The sequence below is a fragment of the Rhipicephalus sanguineus genome, chromosome 4, assembly GCF_013339695.2.
Source record: "Rhipicephalus sanguineus isolate Rsan-2018 chromosome 4, BIME_Rsan_1.4, whole genome shotgun sequence".
NCBI lineage: Eukaryota > Metazoa > Arthropoda > Arachnida > Ixodida > Ixodidae > Rhipicephalus > Rhipicephalus sanguineus.
The window spans coordinates 202,160,407-202,181,842 of NC_051179.1; the positions used below are offsets into that span (position 1 = coordinate 202,160,407).

General features: G+C 46.5%; 1 protein-coding gene across 1 annotated transcript; it reads right to left on the bottom strand.

Annotated features, from left to right (window-relative positions):
* Positions 1–15,635: 15,635 nt before the first annotated feature.
* On the bottom strand, positions 15,636–20,297 carry LOC125758372 (uncharacterized). Its single transcript, XM_049415465.1, has 6 exons — positions 20,069–20,297; positions 19,301–19,491; positions 19,054–19,128; positions 18,793–18,912; positions 17,672–17,762; positions 15,636–15,639 (listed from the first exon to the last, which is right to left on the bottom strand). The coding sequence occupies exons 1-6, from the start codon at positions 20,176–20,178 to the stop codon at positions 15,636–15,638; spliced, it is 591 nt and encodes a 196-aa protein (XP_049271422.1). The 5' UTR covers positions 20,179–20,297.
* Positions 20,298–21,436: the final 1,139 nt, after the last annotated feature.

The window sequence follows — 21,436 nt, forward strand, 5'->3', positions numbered from 1 at the left end:
TACTAGCACAAATAACAAAGTTCAAATATTGTACCGTGCTAATGCCGCACGTACGACTCGGTGCGCGAAGTATCGCCGACTGAATAGCTTGCATTCTCCTATGAGTTTCTGCTATGACAATGACTAACAACTATCACTAGCACAGTCACTTTTCTACCAAAAAAAGGTGGTCTTTAGAAGAATAACTGACTGAAATTAGATGGCCACTTCGTTGACCAGTTGTTCAACGCTATCAAAAATGTTGAAACGTTCTAACACATACCAATAACTTCATGCGCCAAATTCGAAGTACTTCTGTTTCGTAAATGTTTTTGCCACTGGTCGGCCGACTTCACTAATGTATCCAGCATCAAAATTCACCCAAACATTCCCGCACGAATGCTTTTAGCGGAAGAAGTTTTATGTGAATACTAATTCTGTGCATAAATCGAGCACGTCATCATATTTATAGCGCTATATCCTTTCAGCCGCTGAATGTGTGGCGCCAGCGCTCATATACTACACGCACAGTTTCCGATCTCTATGTTTACACATATTTACTCCCGCACGTGTTTGGGTGAAGCGTAACAAGCGCATTTGCTTCAGGGATGTCACATAATTTATGAAAAAAGTAAAAAGCTCAGCAAGGCGTGTTGCTCAGCTAGTTGGTTCATTACTTGAGAAAAATAGGTATGGTGCAAAAAAGACCGGGCGAAGTGAAGACACGTTTTGTCGTTTGAATGTTTCAAAATCAACTAGCCCGCTGAGCATCTTTAACGAACTGACAAACACGTGTTTGCCACGTGTTTGTCAGTTCGTATTTGCACTTCGTTGCCGTCCATTTTGTGACATACATATCTTTTTCAAGTAAAAATCTCGGTCAACGATTGCTTCCCACGTGCTTTCAGAACAGTCGCATAAAATTATTATTATGGCACGTGAAATACGATGAAAAATGTGGCTACAACGTGGTGTACGCAAAGTTTTCATGTAGCGACATGTGGCAACAAGTGATGCATAGAAAATTCGACGAACGCCTTTCTCAAACGGCATGCCCATAGACATGCTGGGGGATCGCACACCATTGTGGTAGGCTGAGCCGTGCTTTCAAGAAGGGAGAATTCGCATTTTTTTTTCGTATTCTTCAACCTCTAGCCACCCCCCCCCTCCCTTCCCCTCGTTCAGCGTCATTGTCGCGAAACTCGCTTGACCAGGCAGGGTAGCGTAGCCGTCCAGACGGAGGGACAATCGTAGCTGCGGGAGCAGGTTTTTTTCACTCCGACCAGCAGAATTCTTCAAGAAGTGCGGTGTGTGGACATGTGTGGTGGAAAGTCAAAATCGTGCACGAGACGGATACGCGGCAGCATTCCGGCATTGTTTTCGGCGGAGATCACCGCAGCGAGAAACCAGTGGCCCCCTGCTTCCATGTTGAACTCGCTCACCTCATATAAGGCCGCGTGTTCACTACTGTTACGTGTCATCAGATTTTTGTTCTTTTCTTATCGCGTATTCTCTATTGTCCATCGTGTTTTGTGTATTCTGATATGGTGCGTTTGCATTTTTTATTCGCTCGTGTTTTTAGCGATCCAACGGGCACACGTGAGTGGTTTTTATGCACGATTTCTTTCTGTTACAATCTTACCTTTAGATTAGAAATGCGTGCGTGTCCATCTTGTTTAGATGTAGAGTTCATGGGATCTTGTGGTACCGCTCGCAATATTTTTCGCGTCGCGTGCAGCAGTTTATCCATCTTTTTGGCCCTTAAGGTATCACTGAAAAATTGCAATTCCCGCTTGAAGGATAACGCTAATTTAATTGCCAGTCATGTGTTGCAAATGCCTACCGTTCCTTGGTGAACTTAATAAACGTGGGGGGGGGTTGCTCCTCTGCTCGTAATTAGCTCACGCGTATACACAATCTTCTATTCTAGTTGCCACTCTTAATCTCGCTTTTTCGGCAAGCCGCCTAACATTATCTTTCTTTTCTTCGGGTCCGTCTTTAATCCTACTTTAATTCTGCCTTCGTTTACATCTGCAGAATTTTTTTCGTGATTCGGCACCGTCTTTACTGAAAAGCGCGATATCGTCCACAAAACGCAAGTAGCTAAGATATTCTTCGTTAATCCTTATTCCTATTTTTGCCCGTCCTAGTTCTTCCAATATTTATAGTGAATGTGCCGCGCAATAACGTTGAAGAGATTGCAACTCTTCGCATAGGCGTGCGCACAGTGGGGCAGGGGGGTGGCCGGCCCCCGTAGTAACCTAAGAAGAGGTAGGCGCAACGTCTGCCAAACCCATTGACTTAATAGGGAGAGGGGGGCGCCGCGATGAACCTTCCCCCCCCCCCCCTCTGAAGGGGAACCCTGCTCACGCCTAAGATTTTGCGCCTGATCTCATTCTCAATTAGGATTGTCCTGCTTTTTTTGAGGAATACGGTGGCTGTGGGGTTGTTTTAGATGTTGGCTACGGTATCTATAGATGTTTAGATATTCCTTTATGGCATAATTATTCCGGAAGAACTGGCGTGTGTTCATATCTGTGAATAAATTTGTATTTATCACCTTGCAAATGTGTTGCTCCTTAATTTCTCAGACGCATGCGTAGTTGGTGCAGCAGGCCTTTCATCAATTTAGTTGTGTTAGAGACACTATTGACTTTCGTTCTCGGCCTTGCACGGTTCGACAGAATTGTGGGTCTTAATCGCACACTAAGACACCAGTGGAGCAGTCGTTCTAATTAGGAAGCATTTTTCGAATATGGCACCAACGGCAGTCGATGAATGTCGTTGGGCCGCGAATAGCCTATTTTAGCGCTGCTGACTTACAGTACAGTAACCACAGTAATACCGAACTACCGTGGTCGGCACGCAGCCATTTTACTATATAACACATGTATCAGCCTGCCTGATCAAGTTACTTTACGCATCGAGCAACTACCGCCGGTGTCTCCATATAAACTAGCTGCGTGCAGACCACGACGGTACAGTACTACCGTACTTAACGCACGGTAAGCCACCACTGCTTAAACATAATAACGGGTGTAAACGGTCACGCCGGCGGCTACCCGACGTCGGCGGGGCCGACACCGCGCCAGCATCGGCTAGCATACATAGGCCCAATGACGGCTTGCCATCATCGGCTGATTTAACGGCAGGCCCGTCTCGGACCGACGCTGGCTAGCCCACGTCGGCCCGAAGCCGGCAAGCCCGTATCGGCCCAAAGGCGGCTAGCCGATGCGGGTGAAAGTAGCGCGAGCGTGATTTGCCGACGTGGGGCCAATATTGCTGCCGTCATTTGCCGACGTTGGGCCGAGATCGGACCGAGATCGAGGCCGTATCTTCTTGTCGGAAGTCGTCGAAGCCATTCTCAAAGAGTGCAACGTTCTTCACCGCAAAACTGCTGCTTACCACCCGCAGACGAATAGTCTCACCGAACGCTTTAACCGCATGCTCGGCGACATCCTCTCGATGTACGTCGCCGCCGACCACACAAATTGGGATGCTATTCTGCCCTACGTCACGTACGCCTACAATACCGCCCCTCAGAGCACTACTGGTTTCTCACCCTTTTTCTTATAGTACGGCAGGCACCCGTCGCACACAATCGACACAATCCTTCCCTACAAGCCGGATCGATCTGAATGTGCGCCTATTTCTGCCACAGCCAGACTTGCTGAGGAGTGTCGTGAGCTCTCCCAGACCTTCACTACGCATAACCAAGAGCGGCCGAAGAGCATTCGCGGTGACACCACCACTTCTGCGCCCACGTTCCTCCCTGGAGCGCTCGTATGTCTTTCTGTCCCTACCACTGCAACTGGCCTCTCTTCCAAACTACTGCCCAAATACCAAGGTCGCTACCGTGTCATCGAACGCACATCCCCGGTCAACTACCTGATCGAACGCATCGAATAATCTCCGGACATACGCCGTCGAGGGCGCGACATTGTCAACGTGGAGCGCCTTAAGCCCTACCATGACCCCCTCATAGTGACCAGTTGCTAGGTCGCCAGGCGGCTCCCTTTTCCTACCCAGGGTAATTCTAGCGAAGCGTTCGAACTCAGTAATGGGTCGTCCTCTCGAGCACCTTCTAGTGGGTCGCCCTCTTCGGATCTTTTTGGAGAGAACGCAGCTCGTGCTGAGAGTCGGTCCCGCCTTGACTGTCGCTGTCGTGTATCGTCGCCGAGTGCTCGCTAATAGAAGTCTTTATATTGGCTTGAAATGGCAAACTTGCCTTGTTTACTTGGACGACGTCGTTGTGTTTTCCTCGAACTTCGACGAACACCTCCAGCGCCTTGAATACGTACTTCACGCAATCAAGAACTCCGGGCTCACCCTGAAGCCAGAAAAGTGCCGCTTCGCGTACGAGGAGCTTTAGGTTTTGGGTCACGTGATAAGCAAGACTATAGTGCACCCAGACCCACAGAAAACAGCTGCCATCGCAGCGTTCCCGCCACCCGCCGACAAGAAGGTCGTGCGCCGATTTCTCGGCTTGTGCGCCTATTACAGACTTTTCACGGATCGCCGAGCCACTAACGCAGCTCACGAAGACCGGCGTGGAATTCAGGTGGCAAACAGCGCAAGTCGAAGCATTTCATGAACTGAAACGAGGCCTGCAGACGCCTCCGATTCTTGCACATTTCGACGAATACGCCGATACGGAGATTCACATCGATGCAAGCAGCGTAGGTCTCGGCGCCATCCTTGTGCAGTAGACGGACGGACTGGAAAGGGTTATCAGTTATGCTAGCCGGTCGCTGTTTAAGGCAGAGGCCAACTATTCCACAAGAGAAAAGGAGTGCCTCAGCATCATCTGAGCTACTTGAAAATTTCGCCCCTACCTCTACGACAGGCCCTTCAAAGTTGTGAGCGACCATCACGCCTTGTGTTGGCTAGCTAACTTGAAGGACCCTTCAGGTCGTCTCGCACGGTGGAGCTTAACCCTTTAATGCCTGAATTATGAAAGCGCCGAAGAAAAAAATTAGTTTTTCATTTTTCAGCTTTAAATAGCAACCTTAACCTTAATCGGCAGTTGTATTATCCAAAATGCAACTTTAATGCATGATTTTAGGTATGTCGCGAATTCGCGACAACCGGCACTTAAGCCAATAGTAGCTCAATATATGGATATGTTCAGTGCAACGCAAGTATGGCATCCCAGCATCAATAAAGTTGGTCTGTTCAGGGCGCCATGACTTGGCGTCGTCATTGTTGTTAAATGCAAGTTTGACTTTATGGCCCTCTGCCAGTCACGTGACATCGTGTGGACCCTAGACTCCGCCACCCAGTATAGCCGACTTCTTGGGAGTCGACAGAATGACATGAAGGTGACGGCACGAAGAAATAGGTCTAGCTCGCCACGAGACAGAGCCAGTCCTTTGTTCGGATTTTTTTGCGTCGCAAACAGATTGCTCTGCTGAACGATGTGATCCATGAAGAGGTCATAAAAACATTCCTTGAAATATTCAATAGGAGCTCGGACAGTGTCACATTGAGGAAGAGCGGTTTTCCAGTGTGGCATTTACCGCTGTTCTTGACAGTCTTTTTTTTTCCACCCCATTGTATGTTTTAGAGAGGCACTAGCTTGGTTGGTCTACCTTCGTCTTCATCCTCACTGCTCGACGAAGACACTCGTGCTTGTGCATGAGGATGGACATCGACATCGTCGTCTTCGCTGTCACTGAGACAGCTGTCATTAGTTTTATCTTCAGGTTGAGGAAAGCGCGTGCGAAGCCTTTTTTGCCCATAAAATGAGCGGCAGTCCATCATGAACTTGTCATACCGGCAGTCATCATTCACTGACTCAAATGCTGGATGTCGCGAATTCGCGGCATACCACAGAAGCGAGGATCGCGCAAGAAATAACGTACTTCAAAACAACGTGACATGTCGTGCGCAACCTCTTGTGTGTGTCCACACCGAAAAAATTTTATAGGAGACGGAACTTACGCCCCTCGGGCAGAAAACGACGAAGTGAGAGCTGTTGCATGTGCTTCGCGCTCTCCGGCAACTGGCACACAACACTGGGTTCCAGCTTGCAATACCTTACATGCGATGCCGCTAGATGTCTCGTGCTGAAAGCTACGCTCACCGCAAATACATGACAGCCGCCGTTGAAGGCAGCAATGCGTTTCGTGTGTTACTTTGTCGCCGTCTTTCGGTATGTCGCGAATTCGCGACAACGGGCAGTAAAGGGTTAAGACTTCAAGAATTCGACATTACCGTCGTGTACATGTTCGGAAGGAAACACTCCGACGCCGACTGCTTGTCTCGTGCCCCCGTCGACCCACCACCGCCCGACGACCAGGATGATGACAGCTTCTTGGGAGCCATCAGTACCGACGAGTTCGCCGAACTACAGCGAGCCGACCCGGAACTGAAGGGTCTAGTGGAATACCTGGAGGGCAGGACCATCGTTGTTCCAAAAGTATTCAGGCGAGGATTGGCATGATTGGCATCATTTTCCTTGAAAAACAACGTCCTCGTAAAGAAGAACTTCTCTCCAGCCCGAGCCAGCTACCTTATCGTTGTACCTTCGGGACTGTGACCAGAAATTTTGCATGCCCTGCACGACGACCCGACGGCTGGACACCTCGGACTTTCCCGCACGCTCGCACGACTACAGGAAAAGTACTACTGGCCGCGCCTTGCCGCCGACGTCACTCGCTACGTAAGGACGTGCCGAGACTGTCAGCGGCGGAAGACACCGCCCACAAGACCAGTAGGCTTCCTTCATCCGATCAAGCCTCCTCGGCGACCATTCCAGCAGATCGGGATGGACCTCCTGGGGCCGTTCCCAACGTCGACTTGCGGAAATAAATGGTAGAATAGCGCAAATACCAAGACGAGAGGAGATGGGAGACGAGACATTTGCGCTTGTTCGTCTCCCATCTTCTCTCGTCTTGGTATTTGCGCTATTCGACCGGAAGAATGAACCAACTCGCCCAACAAGTCACCTTACGGAAATAAACGGGTCGTCGTGGCTACCGACTACCTCACCCGCTACGCCGAAACAAAAGCCCTGCCCAACGGCAGTGCCGCTGAGGTCGCCAAGTTCTTCGTTGAGAGCATCGTCCTTCGACAAGGCGCCCCAGAGGTTCTCATCACCGACAGAGGTACGGCGCTAACGGCTGACCTGAGGCGATCTTGGAATACAGCCATACAAGCCACCGCCGGACCACCGCATATCACCCACAGACCAACGGCGTGACCGAGCGTCTAAATAAGACCATCGCCGACATGCTGGCCATGTACGTCGACGTCGAACACAAGCCGTGGGACGTCATCCTTCCGTACGTGACCTTCGAACACGTCCGTACAAGAAACGACGGAGATGACGCCATACAAGTTGGTCTACGGACGGAGCCCGGCAACGGCGCTCGACGCCATGTTACCAAACATGACCGACGAGGAAAACATCGACGTGACCACCTACTACAGCGCGCCCAAGAAGCACGACAGCTCGCCCGCCTACGGATCAAGAACCAGCAGACGACTGACAGCCGCCGCTACACCTTCAACGACACCACATGGAATACCAACCCGGTGACCGTGTATGGGTATGAACGCCAACACGCCGACGGGGACTTAGTGAGAAGCTTCTTCGACGATACTTCGGACCGTACAGGGTACTTCGACGCCTCGGCGCACTCGACTACTAGGTTGTTCCTGACGGCATTACGAACTCTCAGCGGCGCCGTGCGCGACCTGAAGTCGTCGATGTCGTGCGCCTCAAGCCATATTACGCGTGTTCGTGGATCTGAGGACTGTACTTTTGTTTTATTATTGTACTTTCTTGCTTTTGCTTATTATTTATTGTACTTCCTTGCTTTATTGTTATTTATTGTGGCATGCATTGCCCCCCTCCTCACCCCACGTGTTTGTTTTAATAATCGGGACGATGCTTTTTCAGAGGGGGGCATTGCCACGTAGTGCGTTCCTTATTATCATTTTTGCTGTATTCGGTTTTCGCCCACAAATACTGTCAGCAACGCTCAGCACAAACCGCGCCTCATTGTTCGAGGAGCTTCGCGATTATTGTAGATCGTTTTGCTAAGATTGCGCGCAAGACGCGAACACTCGAGCTTATTCTAGAGCTTGCGCGACAACCAGCGATAACGCTGGAATATTCGACTGCACATGTATAAATGCCGACGCGCTTCACCGCTTGTCAGTTTATCGACAGCCGACGCTCTGCTCGCCGCTATCAGTGTACAGTGTGTATTGCTGTTGTTTGACTTTCCGTTTCGAGTCCACAAGTTCGGCCAAATAAAGAGTTCATCTCGGACACGCCGACTGCGTCCTTCGTCGACGTCACGACAACGTGGCAATACGGTGAATATACAGAATATTCTACGGCTTCAGTGCCACAAATACTTAATTTTTTAAGGAAAACTTGTGGTTCACAGGTAAACAGATATAATCAGTGAAATAACAATAATAATAACAACTCATTGAAAACACTATTTCGACTAGCAGCACACAAGGCAAACTAGAAAAACATGGCTGATCCATCTGACATAGGAATCGGTGTAACACAAAAGGGAAACGTGTCTCCACGGAAGTAGTGCTTATTGTGTAGTGACATGTCGGAGCTCGTACAATGTATATTCGTGTTTGGCAGCTACAGCGCCGCTTGGCGTCGATGCACCCATGTTGACGCCTAGTTCGGAGAGGTTTAGCTTGAGCCGCAAACGCGTGCGTCCCGTTGACCTCTGTCTCGCCCCTCCAAGGCACGACATTCGCCCGTCGAAATCGTGTCCTTTCTGCAACGCGTATTGCAGCAGTTTTGTTAGTCGGTGCTCTCGCAATCGAAGTAGTCGGCGGTGGAGAAATTCCGTTGGTGCATGTGGGAGCTGCACTACTCCGATGAGCCAGCGCACGCTAACACGAAGCGAAGGGCAAAGAACGTAACTGCGTCTAGAGTGCCTCGGCGACGCCGGCGCGGCCACTGTGCCTCGCTGGTATCGAGACGCTTTAACCACGGCTAGGTCAGCTAGTATACCCCCCAGGTATTCGATAATTGCGCCACTAGCGCCAATTTGTCCCCTGGTGTTTGGTAGGCCAAACTGTGAAACTAAAAAACAATAAAAAAATTGCTGATGCTGCTATGGCAACGCCTTTGTTGATGAGAGAGGAGGAAACGCCGAGCTGCTTGTCGTCTGCTATGCGCTCGACGAGCGCACGCCTGCCTTGTGAGCCGCAAACGGAAACCAACACCGCTTGCATTTTTTTTTCAGGTTGTACTGCTGCTGCGTATACTGTTTTCGACAGCTTTCGGTTGCTAATTTTCTCGGACTCTCAGGACGTCCACAAAACATTTGTTTGGAAATATTTCTGAGTTGAATGCGCGCGAGCCAGCAAGCCTTGAAGTTTGACAATTTTTTTTAGCAAGAAAAAGGAGTCGTCGGAAAATGTGGTTTATTCACTGTTTTTATTAGCAACGTATTGCAAACGATAAAACTCAATACATGCCACAACAGCACAGAGCTGTGCATCTCGTACAGTAAATACAAATGTTGGCATTCTGCATCGGTTACACAAATATAAGAGAATTCTTTACACAATTCGTCGTATATAAATCATAGCTGCAGGAGTCACAACGTTCATTGGCTGTACACAATGCAATTCTCCAGAAACGACGGCTCATAGTAACACGTTCGTGAATAATGAACTGATCACCCAGTGCAGATGACCAGCACATTGAGCCCAGCACTACCAGCTCCTTTTTTCTTTTTCTATGAAAGTTGCTAGTCGAAACAACCGTCTATAGCAAGCGAATTTCCTACATAACTCCGCTTGTGCTAATGTGCGATTGATGTCCCTGAAGGGCGTTGTTCGCGAAACCACTGCTCATTCTCGCACTAATGGTAGCGAATTCCGCATCGAAAATAGGACGCACTCCACTTCCGATCACAATCGTGACTTTCACGCCCGCTCATCGTCTGATACCGTACGTTTGTCACGCGCGCAGACTTTTAATGCCACGTCCTAACAATCGGCAAGGGGAAGTGGTAGTGGGAAAACGTCGCGTCCTATTTCGGTGCTCTACACGAACATTCGTAGCATAATAGGAAAGCGGGATGCTTTTGACGCTATTATCGATTCCTGTGAAGCTGACGTGATTGCTCTAACCGAGACGTGGTTGAATGCTCATGTTTGCGATAACGAAATTTTTACTATTTCAAAGTCGTTGAACATTTATCGCCGCGATAGGGACGGAAGGCAAGGTGGCGGCACTTTGCTTGCCATTTCAAAGCATTTCAAGTCTTTTCTTATAAACGTGACGTCTACATTGGAAGCAATATGGTGCGGGGTGGTGGTAGATAACAAGACGCTTGTCTTTGGTGTTTGTTACCGCCCCCCAGATACGGACATTAGCTTTGTCGAGGAGTTTCACGACAGCATCAATACAATTATAATGCGGTACCCATCAGCCTCAATAACTATTCTAGGCGACTTCAACTACCCTACCATAATGTGGACGTCATCGTTACCACAAGTCGTACCATTTTCTTCCAACGGCCAATGCTTTCTTGATGCCTGCAACCTCTTTAACTTTACGCAGATGGTCAACAGCCCAACTCGCGTTACCAGTTCTTCATCGCACATTCTTGACTTGATCCTTACCACAATGCCCGAGAGTATTCATTCATTAAATACACTTCCTGGTCTCAGCGATCACTGTTTACTTCATTTTTACATAGATAACAGCATGCCAAATGCTACTAAGAAACGCAAGGAAATCTACAACTACAATGCAGCAAATTTTGAGGCAATCAACCGCGAGCTCTTCCTCTTTTATGACGCTTACCTGCATGACTTTGACAACAGAACTGTGCAAGAAAACTGGGATCTGTTTGTTAATAAAATCTACGAACTTACTCGAACCTTTGTTCCTAAAAAGTTCATACCTGTAAGCTCTCGCTCACCCTGGTATAATACATATTTAAATCGACTTTCTAACAAAAAGAAACGGTTGTTTCGTGCAGCGAAACTCCAAGGTACGGTTGAACGCTGGCGTTCCTACGAAAGTGCCGCGCAAGCTTATTCATCAGCAGTTTCAGATGCTAAAACTAACTTTCTATCTTACACTTTGCCATCAATGCTTGTAAACAACCCGAGAAAGTTTTGGAAAACTGTAACAGATACTAACGACAGTGAAATCGTGCTTGTTGACTCAGACGGCCTTCCCGTGTCTTCCGGGAAGTGTGCAACACATTTGAATGAAAATTTTGTCTGCAACTTTTCTGCATCGTCTACTTCTGTCACTGTCTCTTTGTCAATGCGCAGTTATCCATCAATGTCTGCTATTGTCACTGAACCTCATGGCATTGTAAAGTTAATTGAATCACTCCGATTGTCCTCTGCTTCTGGTGTTGATAATATAAACGCAAGATTTCTTAAAGAAACTAAACATACCTCATCTCTTTTTTTGTGCAAAATATTTCAACAGTCTTTGGATGAAGGTGTGGTACCACGCGCTTGGAAAGAGGCGAAGGTGGTTCCACTACATAAGTCAGGAAACAAGCATTCTGTCACGAATTACCGACCTATTTCACTCACTTGTATACCATGTAAACTTTTGGAGCATATCATCTTCTCTAACTTGGTCACTTTTCTCGAATCAAACTCGTTCTTTAACATGTCGCAGCATGGATTTCGAAAATCATTCTCATGCGAAACTCAGTTGCTCTGTTTTACCCATTCCTTACATGCCATTCTAGATCGGGGTTCACGGGTTGATTGCATTTTTTTAGATTTTTCGAAGGCATTTGACAAGATTAATCATCACCTACTACTCTACAACCTTAGGACCCTTAATATTGACAACGGCATTCTTACTTGGATCGAGTTTTTTCTAACTAATCGCTCACAGTACGTTATTGCCAATAATTACTGTTCACCCTCTTCTCCGGTTACTTCTGGTGTGCCCCAGGGCTCTGTGTTGGGCCCTTTACTTTTCCTTATTTATATTAATGACTTACCCGATGTTGTAACCTCTTCGATTCACCTTTTTGCAGACGACTGCGTTGTATACCGTGAAATTTCAAGTAACTTCGACACTAGTTCTTTGCAAACTGACATTACTAATATTGCTAGCTGGTGCACAACTTGGCGCATGGACCTCAACACTAACAAATGTAAAGTTTTGCGCATTTCACGTACTACCCAACCGCCTACTAACTACACCTTAAATAACGTTACTCTAGATACTGTTACTTCGTACAAATACTTGGGGATTCACATATCATCTGACTTGAGCTGGAATCATCACATAAACTACGTTATTAACAATAGTAACCGTACGTTAGGATACCTGCGACGCAACTTTAGTCGCGCCCCTCAAGCCGTGAAACTAACAATGTATAAAACATTAGTCCGTCCAAAACTTGAATACGCATGCTCCATCTGGGACCCTTTTCAACTGAACTTAACTCATTCGCTTGAGATGGTACAGAATAACGCAGCACGCTTCATTTTATCTAATTACCATCGCACTAGCAGTGTCACGTCAATGAAACGCACCCTTTCCTTGCAGTCACTTGAATCACGTCGCAAAGCATCTCGTCTCATACTTTTCCATAAGATTTTCAATCATCCATTTTTGAAACCTCAGTTCGTTACGACCCCATCTTACCGCTCAGCTCGTTTAGATCATCAACATAAGGTACACGTCATTAGCTGCCGCACTAACACTTTTTATCATTCCTTTGTCCCACGCACGTCCTCGGACTGGAACCACCTTCCCTTCGACATCGTTTCCATTTCAAATCATGCTCTGTTTTCTTCCACCGTACAGAATTACTTACTTGATGACGCGTGAAGTTCGTATTATATATATATATTTTTTTTATTTCAACTTTTTGTTCCATATTTCTTATTGTACCTGCATTTGTATTAAGTTGTATTAGCCTTACATTGTATCTTCATATGTATTGTAATCGTTATTATTTTGACGTTATTTTGTTTGATTTGTTTATAATCTGTTATTTCATGTACCCCACTCCCCTCTGTAAAGCTTTTGCGATTGAGGGTAAAATAAATGAAATGAAATGAAATGAAATGTACCGTTACATATTGAGCAAATTCTATTTACATTTTAACACTTGACTTTATCGATACAACGCGTAAAGCCTTGTTCAAAGCTGTAGCATTGCTAACAGGGCTTTATATTACAGATTTCTACACCAGTATATTGCACTTATTCCTCGCAATTTGTAATGCACATAGCTATCACAATTTAGGCATGAGTATCACCAATCCTACAACATCAAACAAAGATTGTCACCCTGCAGACAGAGTTTTCCATCGAGAAGTAGTAAGTGCATGAAGAAGTATAGGCAAGTGTCGATGGTTAATCGTCAATGGAAATTGAGCTAGGACAGAGTGATGCACAAAGGTATTACGGAACGCGCACCTTGGGGTCATGGAGAAATGTTCACAAAAGTAATTCAGATTGACTGCATTTAATGAATCAGCCTGGGCGCATAGCTCAGAACGGGTCTATTCTGGCCGGTTTTCAAGACATTCCTCTAATATGCCTGAATCATATAAAGTATACTTCCTTTTATAGAGCTCCTAAGCCCAGCTTCGTGCGTCATGTTAGAAGCATAGGACAAATCTGAGCTGTACTATTAGTTTAGTAATTGGCTGAAGGTAATTTGTCATTTGATTTTCGAAGACGCCTTAACAAACCAGTGAAAGCCCCTCAACTTTGCTGGTACACTTGCTTGTGGCACAGCGTGCTTTCTTGACTTACTAAAATATTTCCGGCTTTTCGAGAAGGAGCTTCTTCCTCCTCATTTAAAATGAAAGTATTCATGGCAAGAATGCCGAGTAGTATTAGCACTTGTGCAACTTCGCCGCATCAAGTTCGAGGTCTCAAAATTCGCGTATCGCAGCAGTGAATTATAGCGCAACCACGTGAGCTATGAATATCTGCATAAAGACAATACCTTGCACGCTGTTTGCCCAGACATCGATATGCGGTAAAGTGTCTTGTAAAGATAGCCTACTCAGGAGACTGCCCAAAGAACCGCTGCACTTACAAAAATAATAAGCTCTTAGTAAGACAATCTTTCCCAATTTTGAAGCTTCTGAAGCTTTCTTTTTGAAGCGGACTTTCTCTCACGCCGTTTTTTGAGGGCCCGATTTATGTCATTTATGTGCAGCATAAGCCGTGCATAGCAAAACTGCCGCAGAAGGTCCAAGCGGCACTTTTCAGAGCAAAATATTTCTTTGGGCAGACTGCTGTTCAGCTTATCTTTCAGCACAGTAGTTACGCTGCACATATGCGCGACCACGCCTATGTGTTCCACAAAACATTTCTCCATGTCCTTCACTGCCTCGAAAAAAACAACAGAAGGCAGCGTCGAATTGGCAAAAAGACCGCCTTCCTTACCATGAGACTGAAGCATGGCTAAGGTTTGGTGGGAACCTGAGAATGCCGGACCACCACTCCTTAGGAATGGCTCACAGGTGCAATCTGCTGGCCTATTCTCAAGAAATCGCTGCGCGATGCCGCCCGCAAAGCAGTACAAGGCATTCTCCTCCGTGATGTCAAGGAGGTCTTCACCCGAGGTCTCGCTTGGGAAAAGCGTTTCTGTTACCACAGCCTGCTGAGTTTGAGGCTCACCTAAGGACAACCGTGCAAGCGAATCGACAACTTCGCAATTCCCACGAGACGACAGGTTTGACAGTTTCCCAATGAAAACGTGTTTCAACGCAGCGATAAATTGAAACACATTTGGATGTTCATTGCAGCCATGCTTGTGCCTCAAAGTGCCGAATAGATTCTCCAGCGAGTCTTGCTGCAGTCAGGAGGCAAGTTAAAATTTTTATGAAGGTCTTCCCACAGCATAAGGACAGCCTGTATGGTGACTAGCCAGCCACGGATGGTGTGCGGCTGCCTAGGGCTGTCAAATCTCCAGCACGATATCCATTTGATTGCCTCTTGTAAAAACGCCAGGTGCTCTGAGGTGGCACTTAGAGCATAATTCATTTTGCCAGGAGTACTGGCAGTGGCTCTTTTGCTATTGAGGCAATCAAATAGCTTGTCCATCTGTTCTATGAAATCTGCAGTAGATTTGGCAGTCGCAGGTAGCTTGCCAAGAGCAATCATGACTGACATAGCTACTGACACAGACTCGCTCAGGACTTGCGCCGCGAACTTCACCTTCATGCTGTTGAAGGGCCTCCTTTAGATATGATCCAATGTCAATTTTCTCGCCAGTTTTACTCTAAGTGGGTCAGAGCACTCGTACAGTTCACAAATGTAGCTCCAGTCCACAATTTCGGTGCCAATGAAAAGCTTGTGAGGGGCTCGAAGGTTATTTCTTGTGCACTTCAATAAGTGTGGAGTGTCGAAGAAGAAATAAACTTTGTGTCCGTTCACTTCAAAGTACGGATTTTGCGGTGTGACTGCCAATTCATCGAATAATTTAATATTACTTGACCCCTGATCGCACACCACTGCTTTGACATACAGCTCGCATTCTGCAAGCTGCGCTATTAAGGGCAGTAGCAGTCTCTGGATCTTTTCCGCACGCAGAGCAGTTTTGGCAACAGCGAACGCCACTGGCATCACCCACGATCGCGAGATTCCAGAAAGGAGCGCTACAAACGCTACATTTGCCACCGCTGTTGTCCTCTCTGAGCCATCATCTGAAAATCCAATGACTACGTCATGTTTTGTGTCATACTGTAAATTTGGTCTCACTGACATTTCGTCAAATGCAATTATGCATGCCCGATCTTCTACTGGCCAACTTTTTGCTGCATCTTTAAGAATGTCCAATACATTAGAAATAATTCCGGGTGTCATTGGAATTTCAGATAATCACCTTCGAGGACCTCGGTGATGGCAAAGCCAACACTTTAGCGAGTTGGCGGTATGAACTTGGCCCATGAAAATACATATTCAAGGCGAATTCCTTCACCTCTCGAGACCACCTCCTTCCCTTCCTCTTGCGACAATGGAGTGCCACTTGGCTACCCAAGAGTTGGTATAACTCAGGGCTCATATGAAGCGCTAGCTTCTCTAGTGCTTCCCGTGTAGTAATTTTTCGGCGGCTTTTAAATGCGAAGCATTTCTTAGCGAACTTCTGCGAGTTTGAGCGTATCTATCTATCTATCTATCTATCTATCTATCTATCTATCTATCTATCTATCTATCTATCTATCTATCTATCTATCTATCTATCTATCTATCTATCTATCTAGCCGCCTACGACTTTGTGCTCTCCGGGCCGTTTCGTTAATCGGATGTATACCAAAATTGGTATGGAATAACATGACCGTATTACGAACATAAATGACAGGTCATAACACGAAAATCATGGCATGCATGTCATGAACAGCATGATTTGCATTCCACGGCCTTGGGGCTCTTGCGGCCGTTCCGTTAATTTCATATATACCATAACTGGTGCGACGTGACGAGAGTTCATGGCGAACATAATGACAGGTCCTAACGTGCAAGTCATGACACGCATGTCATGTGCGGCAAGATTTACATGACATGGTCTCGGGGCGCTCGCGGCCGTTTAAATGAATGGATATATATGAAAACTGGTATGACGAGACATTTCGACATGACGAACATAACTGACACGTGGTAACATGAAAATCATGCCACGCTCATGACGCACTCGCGGCCGTTTCGATGGTTGATATACACTAAAATTGGTATTGCGCGATGTGACTCTATGAAGAACATGAATAACAGGTGGTAACAGGAAAACCATGACATGCATGTCATGTATGTCATGATTTACATGCCACGCTCATGACGCATTCGCGGCCGTTTCGCGGGCTCGATATACACCAAAATTGGTATTGCACGACGCGATTGTATGACGAACGTAAATTAGAGGTGGTAACATGAAAATCATGGCATGCGTGTCATGTACGACATGATTTACATGGAACGCTCATGGTGCGCTCGCGGCCGTTTCGCTAGATTGATATGCACCAAAATTGGTATTGCGCGATGTGACTGTATCAAGAACATGAATAACAGGTGGTAACATGAAAACCATGATATGCATGTCATGATTTACATGCCACGCTCATGGTGCATTCGCGGACGTTTCACTAGCTTGATACACACCAAAATTGGCATTGCGTGACGCGAATGTATGCCGAACGTAAATGACAGGTGGTAACATGAAAACCATGACATGCATGTCATGTATGGCATGATTTACACGCCACGCTCATGGTGGACTCGCGGCCATTTCGCTCGTTTCATATACACCAAAATTGGTATTGTGCGATCTGACTGTATGACGAACATAAATGACAGGTCCTAACATGCGAATTATGTTATGCATGTCATGTACGGTATGATTTACATGACACTGTTATGGTGCGCTTCCGGCCGTTTAGATAAATGGATATATACCAAATTTGGTATTGCATGACAGCACTGCGTAATGAACATAAATCACCGGTCATGCAGTGTATATGCCAGAATATGCGTTTCATTGGCATGGTATATACCACATTGTGCATGCACGCGTGCATGGCAAACATGCGATATATAGTGAACTAGATGCCATGGCATGAATGATTTCATTCGGTTGAAAAATAAACAAAGCGATGTATGCAGCTCTTTGCTGGCTGCTTCGCATTACATCGATTCCCACAGTGCGTGGGATCTGCCGGATTTTTTATCCTAGCTGACTTCCGATACCTTTGCGCATCAATCTTTAGTCGCTTGATGACGGCTGCGGTCTTCGGTGAATACACCTTTCTCTTTGGGCCTCGGTGAGATGGTGTGGAAGCTGTAAAGAGAAATGCATACAATATAACTTGTCTCTGGGTCAGCATAGGTACACAAAGCGAGCACAGTGTCCTCTCTATAAGCAAGTGTCAGGTACTTTGGTAAAGGGGATTTCGTTGGCGACAGATGAAGACTAAAGATCATCGCTCCATAATATTGATGCATATATAATAGAAGTCTTTGACATACCTAATTCCTAATTTGTGAGCGGTTCAGGCACCTCTAAGAATTTTACGCTTAATTAGATAGATAGTTGTGGTTATCAAAACCAGTGTTGATATTAACAGCGCTTCATGATATGGCATCTTACATGAATGATAGCATGAGATGTTAAGCGTTGGCAGATATCATATTTTCATTCGTTGTTTGCTCGGACTTCTCTTCATATATTCGAGCTATGACATGTGGAACATGTAATGTCGTTGCAAATCAGTTATGCGGAATCCCGCAAGGTGGCGAAATAGTTAAGAAGAAAGATAGAATAGACAACCACATGATTGTGGCACGAAACTGCGACTAAGAAGCTTTCTTTCTGAGAAATCCGTATGAGATTCCTTTGGGCTGTGTGCCACAATCGGGTGTTTGTCTATTTTACATTTTTTCCATGTAATGTCGTTGCATACAACACTCTAAAAAAAAGGTCGAGTAAAAAGGGCGTCTTTTTTCCCACAATAATAATCGTCATCCGGCATGCTCGAGTTTCCTTTCTTGAAAACTCGCTGCTGCCCACCTTCCTATCAAGAATGCTATGTCACGCTGATAGCACGCGTACCGTTCGTGACCAGGAGGTGCCGTGCGCGCGGGATAATGCGAGGAAAGGAACGCAAGATAGATGACAATTATCGTTGTCGGACAAAAAAAAAAACACATTTTTACTCGATCTTTTCTTAGAGTGAACTTTGTCACGCAAATAATTTCCTAATATTCCTCGTTAAAAAAGAAGGACCCACTGTGCTCAGTTAAAAAGATTGAAATGACCAAACAATATTAACACGTAAACAAGCAAGTGTTAGCAAAACGTGTGTTCTTACTTGGTTTATCCTGGCCGGATGTTTCCGGGCACGGCGCACACTCATCCGCACGTCCACACGTGGAAAGGCCAGATGGTCCAGGCATTGGGGATTCGGGGTGAACCGGTGTCTGGCTGGAATCTATAAACAGAAATAACGTCGAGCGCAGGGCATTTATATCTGTTGACACAACTATCTATGGTTCGGGGCCGCAGCACACAAACAACCATTATACGCGCCCCTTCCTTAATGCCCAAAATCAACAAGCCGGCCTGTGCATACCTGCAATCTGGGCGATGCTCTTTTGGCGAGGGTGTTCTTGAGCCGCAGCAGCCGTGGCTTCTGCCAGGGAGGGCCCTTGAAGATAGGGATTGTACATTAAGGGGGTAGCATGAATTACAATGTAAAGGACACATCTTGAACTCATGCGTAAATATGGAACGTTAATTATGCATCAGGCGATAAGGTGCGCGAAAACGAACTACAAAAGCACACGTATTCGCCACCGCTAATAAATTGTTTTTATTACCTTCGTCGATCGGGGATCCCACTTCCACTGCAACAGTGGGAACAGCCGTCCACAAGAGCCGTGTTTTGGCAGGATTTGCGAAGGCACTTTCGGCGAAGTGGTCCGAGCAGAGGCGGTAGCCGTTGTACATTTGCTCCCGTGTAAGTCCCTCGAGGTCTGCCCTCTTGATGTAATTCCGCCATACGTCACACCTAGAAAATGAAGCAAATGACAACATGGATATCAATAAACAACATGTAAAAGCGACACAAATATAGAGAGTGCGAAAAAGGGCGAAAACAATGTTTCACAGGTTCAAAAGCGAAGCGCTGCTCAGCCTTAGCGCAGGTAACGCGAACTTTCTTGTAACACGGAATGCAAGCAGTCACTTCTACGTAAATAAATTTGGGGGTTCTTAAACATTGAAATGTGGTAATATCACTACAAGCAACTGGTCGTCGGAATGCTCTAAAGCCGAACCAGTTCGTCGAAGAAGCACATTCGGCCAACATACCTTAAAAGAAAAGAAAAGAATATTACGAGTTACCGCTAACAAAACCGATACTGAAGCGATATTTCCCTTCTGCGCGTCAGCTGGCATCAATCGGCTCACGAGAAACTGTCCACAAGTAGCTTTACATGCTTACAACATTCCTGACAAATGCGCAGTGCCAAAAAAAAGGAGGTTCACTGCAAAGCAACAACAGAAATTCTTCGGTTCGCCCTGTAGCCGTTTTGATAAGGATAGCGCTTGATTCTTCGTACCGAACAAAAAGTGCATGTGCTTACCTGTCGTCCGCTGGGAAGCGGAAAAATTTCGCTGCGCTGTTTCTTCCAGAGTTGTTGCACCACAAAGCAGCGCAGCACGCCTTGTGTCCTTTTCCTACTTTCTTCGACATTTTGAGCGCGTTCACACTCACAAACACGAAAATTTTTACCTTCAAGGCATTCTCAAAAATTTCACACGTGCACAGTGAAAACGGCAGGAGCAGACGAACGGAATGTCAGCAGAAGAGATAAGAGCGAAAGCGCCGCCCGTCGGCGCAACGAATGCAGCGTCTGGATAAATATATAGGTTGTCAAAAAAAGAAAATAGCCAAGAACACATTTTATTTCTACACATAATTGCATAGCTTTACATTATTGATGCGTAGGTTGGAAAGAAAAGGCCACACATACAAAAGTTGCTGAATTTTTGCTTCCTACCAAAACAATGGCGGACGCTTAATTTTGAATACCGAAACTAGTCGAAGTGTCCGGCCCCTGCTTTAACCATAACCTCCGATATCGCGCGCAATCTCAGAGTAAGCGCTAGTAAGTGTCGATCGTGCATACTTCTTTTCACCTCTCACACACGGCGGCACCGCACCGCTCCGCCCCGCCTACCTACACAGCCAACAGAGAGCACCTTGCAAGAGAGAATCTGTGAAAGATATAAGGCGCGTTCGTGAAGTGTCCAACTCTGACAAGGTAGCTTAGTTGGTTTAGCGTCGGGCGCTTACCATCGAGGCCGCAACGTCTAGGGTTCGATTCCCCGCGGCGGATCTTTTCTTTGCTTTTTTTTTCTTTCTCACCCGTTGGCGTCCATTTTATCAACGTCATATCCGTAACGGATGTACTTGGTGGACCCTGGGATAAGACACTTTCGTGTTAAAAGATCCCACGCACTGCAGATCCCGCGCACTGTGGGAATTGATGTAATCGAAGCAGCCAGCGAAGAGCTGCAAACATCGCCGTAATGGGAAACGAAGAGGCAGACGCTGACGCTAAAAGAGCCTTGACCAGTGGCGCTGAAGTGCGCATTGCGTTTTCGCGGCGAGACACGTAATGTACGTAATGGTACGTACATTACGTAAAGGTACGTAATGGGCAACATTAGACTTGAGCACTGGACATAACCGGAGCGACGACACCGGCGATTGCACAAATGGGACCAGGAAATGAGGTTCTCTTTGCCTCGTAAACTAAAACGACACAACGCAAGTATGATTCACCGGATTCATCTTGGTATGGCCTTCACAAGACGTTATGCACATATAATCGGCTGCAGTGACACCGGTCCCAATTGTGATCACTGTCAAGTGCGAGAAATACTTGAGCACATATTTTGTACCTCCCCAGCACACGCACGTGAACAACAGATTTCCTCTACTGAAA

What these genes read in the sequence shown, in the direction of transcription:
- LOC125758372 (XM_049415465.1), bottom strand. Translation starts at nt 20,178, where the DNA reads ATGTCGAAGAAAGTAGGAAAAGGACACAAGGCGTGCTGCGCTGCTTTG. An exon ending in CGCTTCCCAGCGGACGACAG is followed by an intron (nt 19,492 to 20,068) that starts GTAAGCACATGC and finishes TTCATTTTCTAG; the next exon opens with GTGTGACGTATGGCGGAATT. An exon ending in GGGATCCCCGATCGACGAAG is followed by an intron (nt 19,129 to 19,300) that starts GTAATAAAAACA and finishes CCTATCTTCAAG; the next exon opens with GGCCCTCCCTGGCAGAAGCC.